Below are 22,363 nucleotides of genomic sequence, written 5' to 3'. Positions count from 1 at the left end.
CTGGTCCCATGAACCTGCTTATTAATTTAACAATGCAAACTAAAGGACTATGATGGTGCCTAGGGACAGTAAATCCATACCTTCCTTCATCATTCTGGGGCAGTCAGATCACTGAAAGAGGACTTTGGATTAGTTGGAGTCAGCTGATGAACCATGTACATTTCACCTTGACCTGTTATAGGACCATTACTATACATCTAGGACTACCAATGCAATCATTGAAGGCCAGATTCTTACCCTCACTCCTTCTGGCACAGTCCCCACTCATCCAAAACAAGTAATGTTGTGCTCCTTGTGGGTGGGGGAAGTCATGGTGGCCGCACTTCTGCTCATGGTGGTGACCACAAGGAAGAATACATGACCAGTCGAGGGCCCTTTCAACTTTTTACATCTCCTGTTCACCAGAATGCATTCAAGACCAAAGAAAGGTGTAGGGAAAGTAGAGAAAGTCAGAATGTATGTAGAATATTTTGGCCATGTCGGTGTAAGCTTAATTTTTAGACTCTGTCACTTCAATCTTTTGTTTATGGCAACATCTAAAGCAGGGGTGTAAAAAAAAAAAAACATAGTCTAGGTCATAGGCCAAAGTTTTTATTAAGATTTAACATTTATTGAACAGTCTTAAACTAAGCGGCATAACTATAGCGACTGTGGGGCCCTGCTCCTCCCCCTTCTGAGTAGCGCAGTGGAGGAGTTTAATATTTACCTGCTTCAGCTCTCCTGTGATCTTCCTGACATCCACATGCTCTATACTGCATCCCTCTGGCTCTGAATGCATGTCACCTAATCGGTAAAAGGAGGTTTGGAAGCAGAACGTGCAATTGCCAGGAAGAACAGATGAGACACAACACACCCCTGGAGCAGGTAAATGTTAGCAGCTGTGCTTCTCTGCTCTGGGGAGATGGTGTCCAGGGGGGGGGGGGGGTCGGGGGCAGGGGGAGAAAAAGTGGGAGAGGGGCTTTCGAGGCCACAAAAATGGGAAGGATGGCCGCATTCAACACGTGGGCTTTGTGTTGGACACCGGTGGTCTAAAGCAATTATGTTGTGTTATGCTGGGGATACACGGTACGTTTCTGTACCGCGTATCGACCAGCTGATCCGGCCAGCTGATAATATTCAGCTGGCCCGATCAAGCCGCTCGACTCCCGCTCGATCCCCGCCGGCGGACAATGGCAGGGAATCGAGCGCTGATAAGGAAGCGCCGGCGGGGACGAGCGGCAATCGATCCGCGGGGACGCGGCGGGGATGCGGCTGGGGTCGATCCGGCGGCTAATCGGCCGCCGGATCGACCCATGTATTCCCAGCATAAGATGATTGTTTTTTTTTTTATCCTGTTCCTCTACTTTAAAGGACAACTGAAGAGAGAGGTATATGGAGGCTGCCATGTTTATTTCCTTTTAAGCAATACCAGTTGCCTGGCAGCCCTGCTGATCCTCTGCCTGTAATACTGTTAGCCATAGCCCCTGAACAAGCATGCAGCAGATCAGGTGTTTCAGACTTTAAAGTCAAATCTGACAAGACTAGCTGCATGCTTGTTTCTGGTGTTATTCAGATACTACTGCAGAGAAATAGACCAGCAGGGCTGCCAGGCAACTGGTATTGATTAAAAGGAAATAAATATGGCAGCCTCTGTATACCTCTTACTTCAGTTCCCCTTTAAGCCATCAGTTGTATAAAATATGTAGCTGTATACCCTACCTGCCACATGGATGGACAACTATCTTTACATCACTACGAAGGTTTGTTTTTCTAATGTTCCAGGGTCGGGATTCAAGATTCAAAAAGTATGTTGGTCACAGTGCACACGTGACCAATGTCAGATGGTTGTATGATGATTCCACCCTACTGACTGTTGGGGGAGCAGATACAGCACTGATGATCTGGACACGAGAGGCTTTTGGCAACTTGGAGAGCAAACCTGTGGACAGCGAAGAGTCTGACACTGACGCTGAGGAGGATGGAGGTAGGACTGAAGCTTATGAGAAGCAGCAGGGGGGAGATGACTTTTCTTCACTGAATCTTATAGAGGAAATGCTAGGCAATGTAGATCATCACTGTAACAGTAGTCATACACAAGTAGATTTTTTTTCTTTTTTGAACCAGAGAAATCTGATACATTTTTCTACCTGATTGAATAACAGAAAAAAATCTAACCGTTGAACCATACAATTATGATCGATTTTTTTTCTGAAAATGTCAAAAAAAATGATCAAATAAACTATTCGGTTTTTGGATTTTTCTGTTTGATTCGTCCAACTCATCCGATAAGGTATTGTTTGAAAACATTTTTTCAGTACACTTGATATTTGTTATTGAACAAAAAAAAATGGGAAATTCGATGGAATCGTTTTTGGCCATCTTAACCTCTTGCGGACCTTGATGGTTGAAATCTACTCCCTGTTTACATCCTGCTATTCCTGCCAGGGCGTATAATTTCAATCATCCCTACTGCGCGTTCTGCTCTCTCTCACCGATCCTACCGCTGTCCGCGTTGCTGCACCCGCTTGCTCTGCTGTCACGCTGACAGCAGAGCTTCTGTGTATCAATCGCATTAGCACCTGTGGTTGCTGTGAGCCAATCACAGCAATCACTGTTCTTAAAAGGGCACTGACGGCTCTGGTCTTAAAGTGGCCAGAGCCGTGGGGTCCACAAGGGTTTAAGTTAGCAGCAAAATTTACTAAAATATCCAAATTGTAATGAGCCATACATTTTAACAAAATCAAATTGATAACATAGAGACCCTGAAGTGCCATGTTTCATGATGGGATAAACATGAGGATGTATGCATTGATCTCAACAAGGTTCCTTTCTTAGTATTGGTCCCTACTATACAGTACTTATGGAAGTCAAGACAAAGTGAACATGTCATGGCCTAAAACCAATCATTGTTTATAGTTTAAAAACCAGAATTTCTGCAACAAAAGCATTTGCTTGCATGCTGACCGGCATAGGAAAAGTCAGGACTAATTCAAAAGCGGGAACCTTGTTGCCGTGAATTGAGCAAGTGCACAGTATACTGTCAGTGTTCCAGCTTGCTGTGTGCATGTGCTTTCAGTGCAGAGGGTTAGTGAGGTATTTACGTTTGCTTTAAAAAGATTTGCATACAGAGGCATAAACCTTGCTCCTATTGCTGCTTCCATCTGCTGTAAAAAAAGATGTGTTGTCCACAAACCAAGTAATTGTGGGTACAAAAGAAATTTATCAGCCCAACTACTAGCTCTCCAGGCACCTTCAGACTCTCAAATATTTAGGCAGGCCACAGTACCATCCTCATGAGCGATGGTGATCGGGCATGCTGGAAACCCATACCTGATTGGTATAGCTACTTCCTGATGCAGGCATCGGCAACTTGCTACCACTTGCCTGATCAGTATACTATAGCTACTTCCTGATGCAGGCATCGGAAACTTGCTACCACTTGCCTGATTGGTATAGCTACTTCCTGATGCAGGCATCGGCAGCTTGCTACCACTTGCCTGATCGGTATAGCTACTTCCTGATGCAGGCATCGGCAGCTTGCTACCACTTGCCTGATCGGTATAGCTACTTCCTGATGCAGGCATCGGCAGCTTGCTACCACTTGCCTGATCGGTATAGCTACTTCCTGATGCAGGCATCGGCAGCTTGCTACCACTTGCCTGATCGGTATAACTACTTCCTGATGCAGGCATCTGCAACTTGCTACCACTTGCCTGATCGGTATAGCTACTTCCTGATGCAGGCATCGGCAGCTTGCTACCACTTGCCTGATCGGTATAGCTACTTCCTGATGCAGGCATCGGCAGCTTGCTACCACTTGCCTGATCGGTATAGCTACTTCCTGATGCAGGCATCGGCAGCTTGCTACCACTTGCCTGATCGGTATAGCTACTTCCTGATGCAGGCATCTGCAGCTTGCTACCACTTGCCTGATCGGTATAACTACTTCCTGATGCAGGCATCTGCAACTTGCTACCACTTGCCTGATTGGTATAGCTACTTCCTGATGCAGGCATCGGCAGCTTGCTATCACTCGCCTGACCGGTATAGCTACTTCATGATGCAGGCATAGGCAACTTGCTACCACTTGCCTGATCGGTATAGCTACCTCCTGATGCAGGCATCGGCTACTTGCTACCACTCGCCTGATCGGTATAGCTACTTCCTGATGCAGGCATCGGCAACTTGCTACCACTCACCTGATCAGCATAGCTACTTCCTGATGCAGGCATCGGTAACTTGCTACCACTCGCCTGATCGGTATAGCTACTTCCTGATGCAGGCATTGGCTACTTGCTACCACTCGCCTGATCGGTATAGCTTCTTTCTGATGCAGGCATCGGCTACTTGCTACCACTTGCCTGATCGGTATAGCTACTTCCTGATGCAGGCATCGGCTACTTGCTACCACTTGCCTAATCGGTATAGCTACTTCCTGATGCAGGCATCGGCTACTTGCTACCACTTGCCTAATCGGTATAGCTACTTCCTGATGCAGGCATCTGCTACTTGCAACCACTCGCCTGATCGGTATAGCTACTTCCTGATGCAGGCATCGGTAACTTGCTACCACTTGCCTGATCGGTATAGCTACTTTCTGATGCAGGCATTGGCTACTTGCTACCACTCGCCTGATCGGTATAGCTACTTTCTGATGCAGACATCGGCTACTTGCTACCACTTGCCTAATCGGTATAGCTACTTTCTGATGCGGGCATCGGCTACTTGCTACCACTCGCCTGATCGGTATAGCTACTTCTTGATGCAGGCATCAGTAACTTACTACCACTTGCCTGATCGGTATAGCTACTTTCTGATGCCGGCATCGGCTACTTGCCTCCCTCCCTCCTTAACCCACAAATCAGAGTGACCCTTTAGATTCCTTTTCTTCCATAGATTTCCTGGGATCCCAGTTATAACTGTTGTATCTTATATTATTCTGCATAGCGTGCTGGAGAAAGCATTCAGCATTTATATATTAATCAATAGATTGCTCTATAAAGCAGGCTTACATTTTTCACTCTTTTATGTCTTGTTTAATAAGCTGTTCTCTCTGTACTTTCCCACCCAGGTTATGACAGCGATGTGGCAAGAGAGAAATCTATTGATTATACCACTAAAATTTATGCTGTGAGCATCAGAGATATGGAAGGAACAAAGCCGCATCAGCAGCTGAAGGAAGCCTCTGTGGAGGAAAGGTACATTCTAGTGCTGATACAAGGTGGGGGTGACCCCTAATGCACATCTCAATAGCATTCTTAGAGGACCATTCTCTCTGATATGAAATCCTCTGCTGGGTGTAAATTCGTAATATAATAAAAACTAGGCCTCAATTCACTAAGCTTCTCTCCTGTATTTAATAACTCTTCTGAGCTGTTTCTACAGTTATCACCATGGTGATAACTGTAGAAACAGCTCAGAAGAGTTGTTAAAGACAGGAGATAAGCTTAGTTAATTGAGGCTATTATCTCTTGTAGGACTACTGTTGGTACACTGAAAAGCTGGATACAGCCTCAATTCACTAAGCTTATCTCCTGTCTTTAATAACTCTTCTGAGCTGTTTCTACAGTTATCACTATGGTGATAACTGTGGAAACAACTCAGAAGAGTTATTAAAGACAGGAGAGAAGCTTAGTGAATTGAGGCCATTAATAACTGTTATCCATCGTGTTTGCAGTAATCAAGGAGACAGTGTTAAGCCTGGTGCACGCGTGCAATTTTAAATGGCCAATCACTGATAAGTTTTACCCCCTCTATGTGATATGTGAGTTTACCTACACAATCTGTTCATAGTATCCAAATCTGTTGAGCCTCATACTACATGGAGGTGGTACAATTGGCCAATCAAAGTTGAAGGTGTCCACCAGGCTTTAGGATGCCTAAACAAATCCAGTTTTAATTAGCCAATTTTACCACATTTATCTAGTATGAGTGCCAACAGAGTTTGTATACAGATTGTGGTAAAATTGGCCAATCAAAATTGAATGTTTGTATCAGTCTCTATACCCAGTATACACTTTTAATCATGATTGGCCAATCACTGACCAATTCTACCACCTCCATGTAGTACGAGGGTCAACAGATGTTGAATACTATGAGTAGATTGTGTAGGTAAACTCTCATACTACAAGGACGTGGTAAAATTGGTCAATGATTGGCCAATCATAATTCAAAGTGTGTATCGGGCTTTAGACATACAGCTGGCAGATGTCACCAGTGGAATTCAAGATCTATGTTTATTTAACACATCAACATTTGCACAGTGCTGAGTCATTGCCGTTGGGTGGTTTGATCTCCCAGTGGAATAAATGTAATCCCAAGATCTCTTACATCATTTTCAAAATTTTAGCACCCAATTTTTTTGTTACCGAGACTATATAAAATATAATGTATGCCATAAATATAATGTATGCCATTTTAGAGAAAGGTTGACAAGTCTATTACATCCCAAATCATGGAGGTTGGTGATTTCTGTGGTCTGCAAATCAGATCAGCTTATATACTTGATGAGCCACGTTTCCTGGAAGATGAATGCCCCTGCAATAACAGACTGGCGCATTTCAATAACACATCATATACATCATCAATAGCCAGTCGTTGGTGAATTACACTCAATATTCCTATTAGGAACGCTGAAACGTATCACTGTCCGATATAATGTAGTTCACGTCATGTCAGTGTCTCAGTTGAACGGAGTTCAGTTCATAACCATTCCGAATGCACCCATTGGTCATTTCACGCTAGCTTGTTATCACGTAGAAAGAAGTCCACACGGAATTATGCTGGCCACAGATGGAACTGCTGATTGGCTAATGTGATGAAAGAACAAATGTATAACGGGATTTATATTAAGTCAGCAAAATCTCTTAAACTTGGTGCTTGGGTATTGGTCATCAGTCTGTAATGCGCCATTCGTCCTATCTTTTAGCACACCTGAACTGGATTCAATTTTTTTTAACTTATCTAGGGCTGCTTCCAGCCCCCCATAGTCCGTCAGGTCCCTCGGCATCCTCTGGGTCCCCTCTGCTGTGCAGCTACCAGCTCCAAAAGATCTGCACCATTCCCCACTTACTGCATGTTTATGCGCCCTTCTCGATCACCCTCCTGGCGCCGTGATCGTTCTGCGCATGCACGGTTAATTCTTTTGAGAACAGCACATGCGCAGAACAGATCTTAAGGAGCGTGCAGGGGCACAAAAGAGGGGATCGAGGGGACAAAGAGGGACCAGATTTACTACGGGGGATTGGAAAAAGCCCCAGTTAAGTTAAAATCCCCATTTATGTATCCAGTTCAAGTGTGCTTTAAGCTACCTAATCTCAGATATAGATCTCAGTATGACTGACCACTATTCTTACACTATTACATTTCCCCCTAGTAGAGGACCTCCAATACATCCCTCCGCCTCCTTTCTCAGTAGATCAATCAGGCTACTTGGTATATAGCTAAGTAGTTTGTCTGTACAGCAATTGTTTCTAAGCTGTCACTGGAACCAGTCAGAAATGATCAACTGAGCATGTATGTGTACACACCTTGACCACTATCAGCCTGTTTCTGGGCCAATTAGGAGTAAAAATGCCTATGGACAGGATTCTTATTCTTTCAGAATGCTTTTCAGCAAACTTTCTGCTGCCTTAATAGTCATATGTTCTGCCCTGTCCTCCTCTGGTTTGGATCCATTTGGCCTAGTGTTGTTTTAGCATGTGTAGCTTTAGTATTGTCTTTCACCAGTGAATTTAGTTCTAGTGCATTGGCTGAAAAAAGCAAGTAGTGCCTGCTTTATTAGCAAAAATGGCCCTTTAGGCTGGTTTCACACCAGGACGTTGCGTTTTAGGGGACGTTATGGTCGCATAACATGCCCCTAACACAACGCCTGGTGCTCTCTAATGTGGACGTCAGAGTGAGCCGCGTTGCGCAGCTCACTCTGGTGTCCGTGATGCGCACTCTTGGACGCATGCGGCATCACGTGGTCCTGCCCGGCCAATCGCAGCACATAGCGGTCGCTCCAGGAAGTAAACACTGCACGTCACTGAGTGCAGTGAATATTAATTAGCCATGTGCTTGGCCGCTCTCCGCTCCTCCCCAACATTACAGCGCATGTGCAAGCAGTCTAACGCAGCTCTGCCGCTTATAAAGTACTGCATGCAGTACGTTCTGTTATGGCGCAGCGTTACTAAGTAACGCAACGTGGGCAATGTGAACGGCCCATTGATTTTTCATTGCTATGCGGTGGGCTGCGTTACAGGCTGCTCTAACGTGCGCCTGTAACGTCCCACTGTGAAACCAGCCTTAAGGTCTGTGGCCTAGGTGGTAAGTGCCTGTAAACACACTAACCAGATTAACCTGTAAAAAGACAAATTCCCATTACGGCTTATGAAGGCGCCCAGCGGCACCCAAATTTCCAGTTCCGTTTAAGTGGACAATAGCTAAAGTGATATACCACATACCATGGTGTACCTATTGTCCTGCCGGCGATGTGCTGGGCAGCAGGGTGAGTCGAATGCCTGCTCACCCTGCTGCTGCTCAAATTCCCGGCAGCGTTAAATACTATTCGCCCTCCAAATCTTACCAACTCAGAGTTCCCAAATTACCCTTAAGCGCCCGCACATTATAGCATTACTACTATAGCGGTGCCTAGTTTCAGCGCTTGGAGCTGAGTGACCTGCACCAAAATCACCTGCTTGATGCCATCTACCTATTTCTAAATATCCAAATTGTGTGGACGATGGCTAAAGGTAGACCACATAGCAATATAGCTCTTATGCCACCATAGCTTCCATCCCAACTCTTTGATGCCAAATGGGTTCAGCCCATCTGGCTAGTATGTGGTTACCAGATGTTTCTCTGAAGTAGCAGTCCATCTGTATCCAGCATATAACTGTCATAGCGCCCCCATCCCTCGTGATGCCGCCTGCATTAGCACAAAGTATTTTATTCAGTGGTCGTTTCTGTCTTGTTATGTCAATGAAAGTAGAAACACAGAAGAAAAGTTGTGTACTCCTTTCTTCTGTCTCCCTCTATATCTTGTCTTCTTTTCTCTTTTTCTGTCTTCCCCCCCTCTCTCTTTCTGTCCTTTCTATGGGCATTAGGTTCAGATACCAATGTAACCTGCCAAAATCAGGTGATAATTTTGGTGTTTGCGAGTATTTTGACCCCTGCTCATCTCTAATCTCTATGATCATGCACTTTCTGAGAAGGTAAGTATTTCTGCATGGATTCACACCCCGTGAATCATGTGCTTCTTTGCACGTGGCATCCAGAAAGATGCAAGAGCTTTGAACTTTAGAATGCAATATGACTGCGAGATGTTGCATTTCACCAGTACATGCATACCCGCCACCCCCTCAGCTAACCACCAACTCTTCCTCTCTTCATGTTGTTATCTTGTGGCTTTTCCTATGCACCGAGCAGGCAATTGTGCAATAGGTCGCTAGACAATTGGACATCTGACTTTTGTGTTTCCAAAGACAGAAGAGCCTTCTGAGAACCAGTTTTACAAAGGCTGATGTATGGCCTTGTTGGGACTGATATATCAAGGCAGATGCAAGGCAAACTGGAGAAAAAGGAGGTGGAGTTGCTTGGATCAGCTTTTAACCCATTAGCAGCTTCAATAGAGTTATCTCGTTTGAGATCAGTGCACTGCTTGTGACCTATGTCAGAATAACTTGTGCTGTAAATTCTTGGAATGCTTTGATGTCTCTCTACTAGCAGAAAAAAGAAACTGAAAGCAGAAGTCCTCAGTTATTCTCCTTTACTGCCCCCCCCCCCCCCCAGTGATAAATTGCCATAAATACACATTACGGCAGGATTAATTAGAAGCGAAGGAAATTTAACAAATAAGGAATAAAAAAATGTACTAAAATAAATTGGCCTGGAGTACTTGCAAGCCTCTAAATAATTTGGCTGCTAAAGGGTTAAAGGACACACGTATTACCAGTGGATTCTCCAGTTCTTCTCCAGTTCCCCATGCACCTGACCTCATAAATCAATGAATAAGCCCTATTCTGGTTTTACAGTAGATATTGCTATGGATGAGATTGTATTACAGCATAACTCCAGACAACAGTTTTAAATAATCTTAGTGGTGTAGTTATAATAGTTTTTCCATAAATAATATCTGTTTTCTCAAAGGCTGCCAGCGCTTTTTCAAAGTTAATAAACATACCAGATATTGTTTCCCTCATTTCTGAACTTCAACCTGGTACACACCATGGAATTTGCCATCAGATAGATGGGTCGATAGATCATTTCTGACAGATCCGATTGAATATCCGATTGTTTTTGTGATCGATTTTCGAATCACTTCTATGCAAATCGATCAGAAAAAACGATCGGAAAACAGATTGGACCTGTCGGAAATTATCTATTTGACCCATCTATCTGACGGGAAATTGCATGGTGTGTACCAGACTTTCCTGTGTAGGAAACCCATGCCTGCACTGAGTAGTTTTAGTGCAGTGAGCTGGGTTTCTGCCCCACCCACTCCTTATGCGGTGTACTGTTTTAGAGATTAGCCCCATAACACAATCAACAATTTTCAAATTCATTTAAAGGCACGTACAAGCATAATTATACATTTTTAAAATTATTTAGTCTGGGTTTGCCCAGTGTAAAATCTTTTGTTACCCATATTTACATTAATTTCTTTGCTACTTACCGTATTTTTCGGACTATAAGACGCTCCTGACTATAAGACGCAATTAGGTTTCGAGGACAAAAACCAGGGGAAAAATATATACTAAACCTGGGGCATTCATGGTAAAGGGGAATCTGGTGGACTATGCCTTCTTTGTATCTCATGCCCCCTTGTACTTCTTGTGTCTCCCTGTGTCCTCCTTTTGTCCTCTATGCCCCTTTGTGCCCCCCTCTGCATGGGCACAGTATAGGGAGTCCTCAATATTGCAGTGGGTTGAAGGTTCATATTGGCAGGCGTTCATAAGTTCACAGCATTTGGACTGTACTATGCAGTGACTTTTTCCCTACACTTTTTGGGGAGAAAAAGTGAGTCTTCTTGTTCAAAAAATACAGTATGTTCTATTCATTATCTGTACTACACACAGGTCTAGATTTAATATAAGGCACTGTAGGCATGTGCCTACAGGCGCCCAATGATGAAAAGGCGGCTCTCCCCCCTCCCTGAGTGCCTCCCTCCTTTCCTATAAGAGCACTGAGCAGAGTGTAAATGAGAGGTTACTCACCCAGCTCTCTGCATTTGACTGATGAGATATCCCTTCAGTTGGGGGCACCACTAGCTACTTAATCCTGAGGGTACCTCTGGCTACCTAATGCTAAGGGACACCTGTAGCTAACTATGACGTGCAAGCGATGTTAGGGAGAAGTGACAGCTGCTGGAGAGATGCTGCTAGAGAGATACGCAAAGAGCGCACTTCGCTTACGTCAGACTGGCCGCGACTGACAGAATTGACGGGACCCGGTACCGGAGCTGTAGACAGTGGAGGACGGCGGAGCGATCCGATCGGATAGGGCTGGAGGAAGCCCCAGGTATGTATACAACTTTTTATTTTATTCAGCTCCAGTTTCCTTTAAGCTGGTTCACACTACACAAAGCAGGTGGTTCCGACACCGAGTACCCGAGCTGTGCGCCACTATAGCACTAATGCTATAGTGCGCAACCTGCACAAGGGCAATTTGTGGTTTCGACAATTGCTGGACCCCAAATTACTTTCTCCCTCCAAGTGCCTATGAATTTGAACGACAGCAGGGTGAGGCCACTATTCAACTCACCCTGCGCCCAGCTCACCAGCGGTGTACTAATATGTGCGCCACACTATAGCCCAAGTGCAATTAACTCTTTCTCCTGACTTTTCTCCTAGGCGTTAATTTACAACTTGTCAATTAAATGCCTTTTAAACCACCAGCAAGCAATAAAATACTATATTATATTATAATAAATAATTTTGATAGTACTTTTTCATCTTCTTTTTGGTGTTTTTTCAAAGTGTTGAAAAATGATTTTAAGAGATGAAGAAAAATGATCTCCTAGGAGAAAACGCAGTAGAAAAACCTAATTGCATATGGGCCTACCAGCGCTTTTCTAAGCTTTAGTGATATGTTAATGCAGTGCTATGAGGGATTTTTACCACACTCCTAGCCAGAGCCGGGACAAGGTCCTACAGCACCCAAGGCTGAGACACCAAAGTGCATCCCTCCCACCCCAGCCATCACACACTCATTGCTATTAGACTATGAGGCGCCACAGGGCCCCCAACCTCCCCAGCACCTTAATCTCTAGTTATCTGGCTTGCAGTCACTGCCATGTGTCCTCTTTTCTTATTTGTCTCTGCTTCAAACACAATAGGGGAATGATAGCTGAGTGAGATGTGTGCCCCCTCCTACACTGCGCCCTTCCTCTGCCTCGGCCCGGCCCTGCACATAGCATTACATTAGCGAAAATGCTTTTCAGATCTCTGGAGCTTTGAAAAGCACTCATAGGGCCTGATTCACAAAGCGGTGCTAACTTTTAGCACGGCCGTTTTCGCGTGAATTTTCACATTGCGCATGATCGCGAATTTCCGCGTGAAATCGATATCGGTTTTGCGCAAAAAACGACTTTGCGCGCAGAAACATTATTTCACGCGAAAATTCGCGATCACGCGCAAAGCGAAAATTCGCGCGAAAACGGCCGTGCTAAGAGTTAGCACCGCTTTGTGAATCAGGCCCATAGTGTGAGCCAGCCCTGATCATCCACCCATCAGTCTGTTTTATAACGTAAATGTATTCGGGTGGGTCAGTGGTGTGATGAGGGTTTCACTGCCCGGCCTCGGCATTGTTGCAGTGGCTGGAATATGGCATCATGGAAGGGGGCATGCCCCCACAAGCTGTTTGTACTAATTTGCCATTAGGAGTGATCAGTAAAGGTACATCTACATCGTATGGGCAACGTATGGGCAGATTCGACCAAGAGACAAATCTCGTTCTAATTGAATCTGATTATAGTGAGATCTGTCAGCTGCCCATACACCACAAGCTTATTCCCTATCAATTTCATGCTGAATAGGCCTTGTGCGCCACATCTGACCGCCTCGCCGCCCCTAATGAAAAATGTCCCACCAGTGCCCTGTGTAAAGTATACATTACCTGTCCATGGCCTGCGCTTGTTCCCTGCTGGCTTCCAGGATTCCTCTGCTGCATACACACGCGCCCCATGTGGTTTCCTGGTAAGGGCGCACGTGTGTGACATCACTCACGCGCCCTTATTAGAAAACCACGTGTATGGACAGGGGAATGTGCACGGAGCAGCGGAGGCTGCGGACAGGTAATATATACCTTGTACGGGGAGGGGGGGGAAGGGGGTCATTTTTCATTAGGGGGGACAGCGCTGGGGGTTTTGTCGATCGTTGCAAAATTGCACGCGGCTCCCGCCGCGGTTTACTTATTTTATTCATTTTTTCCCTCATTTCTTTGTAAACAGTCTTTAAAGGAATACTGTAGGGGGTCGGGGGAAAATGAGTTGAACTTACCAGGGGCTTCTAATGGTCCCCCGCAGACATCCTGTGCCCGCGCAGCCGATCACCGATGCTCCGGCCCCGCCTCCGGTTCACTTCTGGAATTTCAGACTTTAAAGTCTGAAAACCACTGCACCTGTGTTGCCGTGTCCTCGCTCCCGCTAACACCAGAAGCGTACTGCACAGTCCCAGTATGGTCTGTGCCTGCACAGTATGCTCCTAGTGACATCAGTGGGAGCGAGGACACGGCAACACAGGCACAGTGGTTTTCAGACTTTAAAGTCTGAAATTCCAGAAGTGAACCGGAGGCAGGGCCGGAGCATCGGTGAGTGGCTGCGCGGGCACAGGATGTCTGTAGGGGACCATTAGAAGCCCCAGGTAAGTTCAACTCATTTTCCTCCGACCCCCCTACAGTATCCCTTTAAGCTTAGTGCAGACATCAGATGAAAGTAGTCCATTCTGTTATTTATGGTTATAGTGAGCACCTGTCTCAAGGCAGTACAGGTATTCCATAAACTCTTTGTCCAGTGTCGGACTGGGAGGTGGAAAAACTGAGGAACTCCACCTGTTGGCCAAGCAGCAGTAACCCTGTGTTATCACTGTCAATAGAGACCTGCAGCAACACCTGATTACTGCTTCTTGGTCAGTAAGTGGATTTCCTCAGCTTTTCCAGCTCCCAGTCTGAGGGCTGGTGCACACCGGAGCGGTTCTGAAGCATTTTTTAAAACACTTGCCGGGGGAAAACATCTTGGCTAATGAAAGTTAATGGGCTGGTGCACACCAGAGCGGCTCGTTTTTTCCAGAAACCCGGGCTGCAGCATTTTTTGGATTTCTGAGGCGTTTCTGCCTTAATGTTAAAGATTAGGAAAGTGGAAAACGGCTCTGAAAAACGCTAGATCAGAGTGGTTTTCCAGGCGTTTTTGTTACTACTTTTTTTACTATAATATTTGACATCTGATACACAAAACGCTCCAAAAAACGAATCACTCTGAAATCTGCCTCAAAAACGTCTAGCGTTTTGCAGATCTGCTAGAGGTTTTTGGTGTGCACTGGCCCTGACACTGTCTGACAAGGCTGCTTCTAGTTACAATGGTGTCCCTGTGCAGAATCAACCTGGGTGCCCCTTTGAACTCCCCCCCATATGGCAGTAGGTGCCCTTTATTTCTAACAAATTTCACCCCCCAGGGTGCTGAGCTTGCTCAGGTCTCCCCCAACTTTATTTTGGACCCCAGGACCCCTGCAGAGGTTTCAGGCAGAGTAGCGACTTGCCTGACCCACTCGGCGCTCTCCAATAATCCATGCCCAAATCCATAGCCATAAGTAGGTATACCAGTGAGGCTGAGCATGCCCATTATTAGTAGTAACTAATTGCAAGGACCCCAAGGCTGGGTATGTAATGCCGCACTCCTCTGTACCCAGCTTCAAGAGGACCTGTGCCTCAAAAATTACATTTTACATAAATCTTAAGGACACACGTGAGTTTTTATCAATTGGCATGGCTATTTTCTTATTTCCAAAAAACATTTCTTGTTATTTCCAAAAAAACATGGCTCCCATGTTTCCACGTCCTGTTCCTTAGGCTGTGTTCCCACTTGAGCTGGGAATGGACATTTTTTGTCCGTTCTCCTCTAATCGCAAAACTGACAGTGAACGGCTCCTATTTTATTTATAGGAGTTGTTTAAAGAGGAACTGTCGCAAACATCTTAAAATTTAAAACACATACTAATAAGAAGTACATTTCTCCCAGAGTAAAATGAGTCATAAATTACTTCTCTTCTATGTTGCTGTCACTTACAGTAGGTAGTAGAAATCTGACATTACCGACAGGTTTTGGGCTAGTCCATCTCTTCATGGGGGATTCTCAGCATGGCCTTTATTCTTTATAGAGACATTCTCTAAAAATAATTAATACAAAGATGCTGGCCAGCTTCCCTGCTCGCTGCACACTATTTTGGCAGTTGGACGGAGCAACTGCCATTCACTAAGTGCTTTTAAAAATAAAGAAAACCCTGAGAACCTCCCTATGAGAAGATGGGCTAGTCCAAAATCTGTCGGTAATGTCAGATTTCTACTACTTACTGTAAGTGACAGCAACATAGGAGAAAAGTAATTTATGGCTCATTTTACTCTGGAAGAAATGTACTTCTTATTTGTATGTGTTTTAAATTTTAGGATTTTCATGACAGTTCCTCTTTCACACTTCTGTGCAGTCAGCAATAATCCTAGGCAGGCCATAGCACACCTGCTACAGGCGGACCACAGCGGACTATCGGATCGGACACTACACTGTTTGCTCCCACTGCCCACACGTGGTCCAACGGCAGATTGGAAGTGTTAAAAAGGTCCGATCTGATATCCGATTGCTTTTCTGATCAATTTTGTGTAGAAGTGACCAGAAAATCGATCAGAAAGACATATGGAAATCAGATCAGACCTGTTGAAAATAATCAATTTGACTATCAATCTGATGGAAAATTGCATTGTGTGTACTAGGCATACTACATAGATTTGGTAAATCTGTACAACCAAGATTGTATGGTGTGTGTGTAGAGTATAAAAACTCCATGGAGGTAGTTCCCGATTTATTTTGCACCCTGGACCTGTGTGTGTCAGGGTGCTGACCACTCATCCACTGTGATGTCAGTCAGCATGATCACAGCCTTCTACTTACAGGTCCTTCTGATTTGGATAGCTTTCCTTGGAACATTTTGATTATGTGGATTCACATGCAAGGAAATGATACATGAACTGGAACTGCCCTGTGGCCAGCTCGCCTAGCTCGCCTAGGTATGCATAGCAGGATAGCACTGTGTGGCCAAAACACTGCTTTTTCTTCATTTTCGAGGGCTAGTTAATCCACCAGTGGGCGTATTCAGTATAGCAAAGCAATCAGATGGATTTCAAGGTATTGATTGGCTGCTATGGAATCTTTTACTTTGCTTTTTCGCTACATAGACTTGCACTGTGGCTAGCTACAGTGGATTTAGTTTATCTATTTACAAATCACTTATAAGAGAGTTTGCAGCTGCTATAAATAATCTTAAATAATAATAATCCGACATTTGTACTGTATAGCGTTTTCTCCTGTCCATCTCAAAGCGCTCAAGAGCTGCAGCCACTGGGACGCGCTCAAGAGGCCACACTGCAGTGTTAGGGAGTCTTTACTTGAACCGCTTACCGCATAAATACCGACCTTAGCCAGGATTGGGTGGTGCATGCACTATCCAGCCACCAAAGCAAATTTCCAGAGGTTATGCTTATGTGAGTAATTTGTTCACATTTTCCCATGTGCCATAGTGTCTAGGCTTGGATTTAGGCAAACAAAGATGTCCAAGTCCACAACTGGTGGTTTGAAAAGTGGTCTCCATAAACAATTACCCTGATGTTACCCTGGCCCCATGAAATGTATAGATGCAAGACAGCAGTTGGCATATTCTGTTCAGCATCTCATGTGCAGATGTCTGGCTACGTACACAAGGACTGATTCTTCTGATTAGGATCTATAAGCTTTTTTTGTCCCTAGAGGAGAAGGGATAAGATATTTGATAATAGGTTGGGCAGAAAGAACTACTGGTTATCTGGGGGTGTAAAAGAAGAACAGCTATCCCAAAGAAGAGTGGGGGCTAAACAGCGGAAACCTGCATCAGTGATCGCATGCTATCATGAAGATGAAATTAGGGTCATTGATTTATTTGAGTTATATTGAAACTGACATCGAGTAGGAGGCCACAACAAAACGAATGCTTGCGGCTCAGGTTATGTGCCCACCTGCCTTGGCAATAGCACGCCCCGCCCCTTATTTAGGAGACTCTGCACTGTTATGGCCCAGCATCTCCGCCTACAGGTCATAGCTGAGTGCACACCTTACCCTGGCTTACTGGTATTGTCTCACTCACCTTGCCAAGCGTCATGCATGATTACTTACATTAATAAAACAAACTTGGTAATAGAAATGGTGAACACATGCTATGCAGGTACAAGGGAATGTTGATTGCTTCAGGTCATGAAACAGTTGATTGCAAAACAATAAAAAGCTACACAGGAGAAGAAGATGTCTAAAAGTTAACATTGCCAACACAACTTACCTAAGTTGCTGAATCAGTCGAAAGAAGGTATAATAACCCATAGCAACCAATCAGAAATCATTTTATAGTTTCGAGTGTTCTCACTTTTGTATGGTGAATTTTGAGTGTGTGCACAGCACTAGTTAAAGTGCAGTTAAATCCTAAAAAAAAACCTGACTATTTAACTGGATTAACGTTCAGGGAGCACAGAAACGGTTAAGACACTGTCTTTTTGTACAGGCAGAGCTGTGGCAATGCTGTTTGTCACAGCTACTAAAAAGGCTAAGTACACTCTGATGTAGCTAAACAAACACACACAGCTCTCTGCATTGGATTTCTACAACATTTATATATGCAATGAAAACTTTCCATTGTGTGCTGTGCAAGAGTTCAGGACCACTTAAAATGCACTTGATTACCTCTCTTTAATAAAGCAAGATTGTATCAGCCCACATCATTCAACTAAAAACCCAAATTTTGTTCAGACAACTCCAAAGTGATAAAAGCTGAAATACGATTGGTTTCTATAGTTTACTAACCTTGTTACATCAATTTGTCCTCTAATGTAAAAACAATTAGCTGTAAGCTGCTTCTCTCCTGTTTGGCTGCCTTCTGTATGCATAGACAAGTGTACAGTAATACTGTGTTGCAATCTTTCCACCAGGAAGGAACAGTAAATATCTGTATTGTGTTTTAATCTGCTTTCCTTTGGAGGCAGGGCATTGTCAAGTAAGTATAAACACACAAAATCTATTATTATATCCATACATTTACATTAGCTATGTGCTGACCAGTCATACATCGCATTTATTGTCATGCTGGCCATCACTTATTTATTACTATTATTGCAATTCTAGTTGTATTGTACTACTGTTCAGTGTAAGCAGAGAATTATGTTAGTCTACTTTTCTCCTACCTACAGCAGAGATGCAGTGTTTTTCATTTAGTAGACCCCAAAATAAGGACAACCCAATATTTCATTTTTATCTGGGAACCCCAACAGAGATGATGGGACCCCAAATCAGGTTTCATATGGTGGCCATTAAGTCTGGTGTGAAACATTCATAATGTAATCAACGAGTTATTCCACGCTTGCTATCATCTCAGGGCATAAGTGTTATTTTGGTCCATTGTCAGACTTCCCAAAGCTAATCGGCTATCCCAGGAGAGGAGGGCAGCCCGGAACACAACGGGGTGAGGCGGGAAACTGGACCATGCCTCCCAACCCGGGGCAGTCCCGGGATGGTTGGGAGGAGTGTATTGAAAACATTGTTGCCTCAATGGAGTTGATTTACTAAAGAGGGAGGACCTAAGCAGTCCTGAAAACCTGGACTGGAATTTTTTAAATGTCTTGTTATTAGATGGGCAAACAGTAACCACTCTTACCTGGGTCATATCTTAATGTACTGAGGGTTTTTGAAAGCGTAAACTGCTGCTGCTGTCACATTCATTCAGCCATAGCAAAATTGTAATGTATGAACTTAAATATAGTGCCTCACCCCAAAAAAGGAACATTTAAAAATCAAACTTGTATGTTTGGAACTTAAGTGCAGTGCTTCTGGTCCCCCTGCAGAGCACACAGTGCACCTATAGAGCTAGCTGTGGGTAATTATATAGCCTCAACCCCCTACAATGAGTGCATACTGGCCTGCAAAGGGTTAGACCCAGCCAACCCCACACCGCAGAATGGGCGCACAGAATGTTTTGCTTATGATTGTATGCTCTTCACTGCAAAACATGTATATGGACCAAGTCAAGCAAAAATGGTGCCGGCATCGCTCCTATAGGCCGTAATTTGAATTACAGTACTGCAAAATTTGTCTGCCAGCAATAGCTGGAAGCTGAATAAGACTTTACCCCAGTGTCAATAGCAACCTTGAGGGGGTATAGTAATTAACGTCACTGGGACTTTTTGCAGGAGCAGGGTGAGCTGTTTTTCAGCTTTACCCCGAGCCCAAATTTCCTAGCGCCTTAATTACATGTATGCATATGGACAATGCCAGGGATGACTATATAACCGCAGGTCACCCCCCAGCCAAGTACACTTATGCAGCATGCTGGATATTGTATAGCTCCTGACATCTGTAGAGCAAGACATATGGATAATGTCAGTGGTGAAAGTATAGAATGAGCTGCAATGCAGAGTGTACGTAAACAACACGCAAACGATGACTGTATAGCTTTAGCCACCTCCCAGTCGCATGACTAGAGCAAGAGGGGGGTTATTGTCTAGCTCCTGAGACTTGTAGAGCATGCATATGGGGAGTGTGGACATGACCTATTGCTGGAAACATGCAAAGTATCGAGCTCTGCTGTGTTACTCTGAAAGTCAGCAAAGTCATCCCTGGTGGATCAGGTCATTTGGACGCTGTGATCTGCAGGCATCTAATAGTTGCCTGTGTTAATTAGTGGCAATCAGGGACCCAAGCAGTCATTTGGGAGCCCAATGCAGCTAGTAGGCGATAGGCTACTACATTGCATTTAATGCTTGTAGACAATTGGCTACAACTATTGGTCGTTTGGGCAAAAGAGGTTAGGGTTAGGCATTAGGTGCTGGAGGGGAGATTAGGGTTAGGCACCTAGAACAAAGGGTTAAGGTTGTTAGGTTTAGGGTAGTACATAGCAAAATATCGGTAATTACAATTGCCAATATTTTACAATTTGCTGCATAGCCCGGTGCCCGGCTGACGCAGCACTGCTGCAATATGTACTCTGGCCCTCTGATGGGTTGGGAGAGATTGCGAGGGTTGTCATAACACCCATGATGGAATTATTAACATGCACAGCTCCACTGGAATGAATAGGGAGGTATGCATGTGCATGCGCATTTCCCTGTTCATCACTAGCCAGAGATGGTGGCTCACCTGCACATTTATCAAATAAATGCACAGCAGCAGTGCAGTGTGAATGCTGGAGAGGTAACCGTGCATGCATGCATACATATCCACCCTGTGTGTCAAAAGTAGGACTTTTTTTTTTTTTTTTTTACTTTGTATCATCTGCTTGTCCCTATGCAGGCTGATATATCCAGACCCCAAGAGTGTTGGGCTCCACCCATGGGCAATACCAGCTCACATTGTTCATCACAAATGGGGGTACTCTGCAAAAAAGGGGGTATAAAGCCTTCCCCATGCCCGTTATTTGCAGAGCACCTTTGTGCAATGTTTAGAACAAGGAGCTCTTCCCCACCTCTCATGCCCAGCAGAAGGTGGCAAAGGCAGTGGATCAGCAGGAATCTTTGGTGCAAAAATTCAAATACACCCCCAGTGGATAATTCAATATTTTGAAGAAAAGGAGAACAAATAAAAAGATTGAAGACAGAAGAATTAAAGGAAGATTTAACCTCCCTAGTGTTAAGGCCAAGCCTGACTCGTCCCCTAAAAAGGTAGCTAGGAATGGTAAGGATGAGTCAGGCTCGTCCAGCAATTACATTTACCCACCTGCGGCATCGCTGGCATGCGGTATTGTGATCTTGGTGATTGCGATTTTGGTTTAAATTCCATTTATCGTTCAGGCCTACACGCTACCGTAATTAAAACCCACAAATTTTATATATACTCAATAGTCCCAGTTATTAAAACATTTAAAATATTTCCCTAGTACAATGTATGGTGACAATATTTTATTTGGAAACAAAGGTGCATTTTTACAGTTTTACATCCATCACTAATTTTAAGCATATCATTTAATAATAACATACCCTCTTGAGTTACATATTAAAAAATGTTTAGTCCCTAGTGTATGTAGGTGTAATTTTACTATTTGGCCACAAGATGTCTTTGCGCATTATTTCCTATTCGCGTACAACAAGTACGCTAAGTAGGAAGTAATTCGTGGCTGTTACACTTGGAAGTGACGCAGGCATCTCATTGATTTTCGGTGGACATGCATGGATTGGCTCAGGGGATTTCCCCTGTCCCCTGCCACCAATCCCTCCTGTCACCAGGACCATCGCGATCATTCTGCCCTCACGCGCGCGCGCAGCCCCACACACTGTAAGAACGTGAGCCTCACGTCCCTGCGGCTACAGCAGCACCTGCCGCGGACGTGAGGCTCATGTCAGTGCGGCTGAAAAAGTACCAAAAAGAACAAAAAAATAATAAAAATGTAAAAAAATTAAATGCTTGCAGACAGCTTGCAAGACCGCAATTTGCAAGTGGTCTGTAAAAATGCTTACAATATAAAGAAGCGCTTAAAGGGACTCCGAGCACCTCAACAAAGTCGTGCTATGACCCCTCTCGAGGAGCCTCTTGCAATGGCTATGCGTGTCACTTCCTCTTCCTGCTTCATTCAGTGATGCACTTCTTTAACAGAGAAGACAGGGGTGCACATTGTTGTTCCCCATCTTCAACGTACCACCCAATGCAGTGGACTATGTTGGATGTTATTTTTCAGAAGGGGAATCTGAAAAAAAAATTGCTGAGATGTTTTTATGAACATTTTTCTTGACACAAATGTCACAGAGAATGTTTAACCACTTTACACCCACTGCTGCGGATATCTCTGTCCCTTTTTCCATCTTTTCACCCCCAGGGACGGAGATATCCGCACCTCCCGCGCTACCGCCGCTGTCCGCGCTCGTGCACGCGCCGCCCGCTTGCACGGAGATCAATGAACTGGAAAAAAACGTTCCCGTTTGTTGATCTAAGCCCCCGCAATGATCAGCTGCTTCTACGAGTAGCAGCGTGATCATTGTGATTTTCCCAGCCTCATTGTGCTCCCTGCAAGCATACTTCCGGACGCTTGCAGGTCGCATGAACAAAAAATCGCTGTGGACATCTTGTGGCCAAATAGTAAAACTACACCCTAAAGCATTTTTCACATACACATACATTAGTTTAACACAATAAATTAAC

The 22,363-nt window shown here is 44.5% G+C and overlaps 1 protein-coding gene across 2 annotated transcripts in view; it reads left to right on the top strand.

Annotated features, from left to right (window-relative positions):
* Positions 1–22,363, top strand: part of EML6 (EMAP like 6) — a 245,299-nt gene that overhangs the window by 160,335 nt on the left and 62,601 nt on the right. For both annotated transcript variants that reach the window (XM_068232562.1, XM_068232561.1), the window contains exons 26-27: positions 1,762–1,963; positions 5,051–5,177. In XM_068232562.1, coding sequence (XP_068088663.1) covers positions 1,762–1,963; positions 5,051–5,177 — 329 coding nt within the window. The remainder of the gene's footprint in view (positions 1–1,761; positions 1,964–5,050; positions 5,178–22,363) is intronic.

The sequence above is a fragment of the Hyperolius riggenbachi genome, chromosome 4 (genome assembly GCF_040937935.1).
Source record: "Hyperolius riggenbachi isolate aHypRig1 chromosome 4, aHypRig1.pri, whole genome shotgun sequence".
Lineage (NCBI taxonomy): Eukaryota > Metazoa > Chordata > Amphibia > Anura > Hyperoliidae > Hyperolius > Hyperolius riggenbachi.
This window is presented reverse-complemented; position numbering and strand designations above follow the sequence as displayed.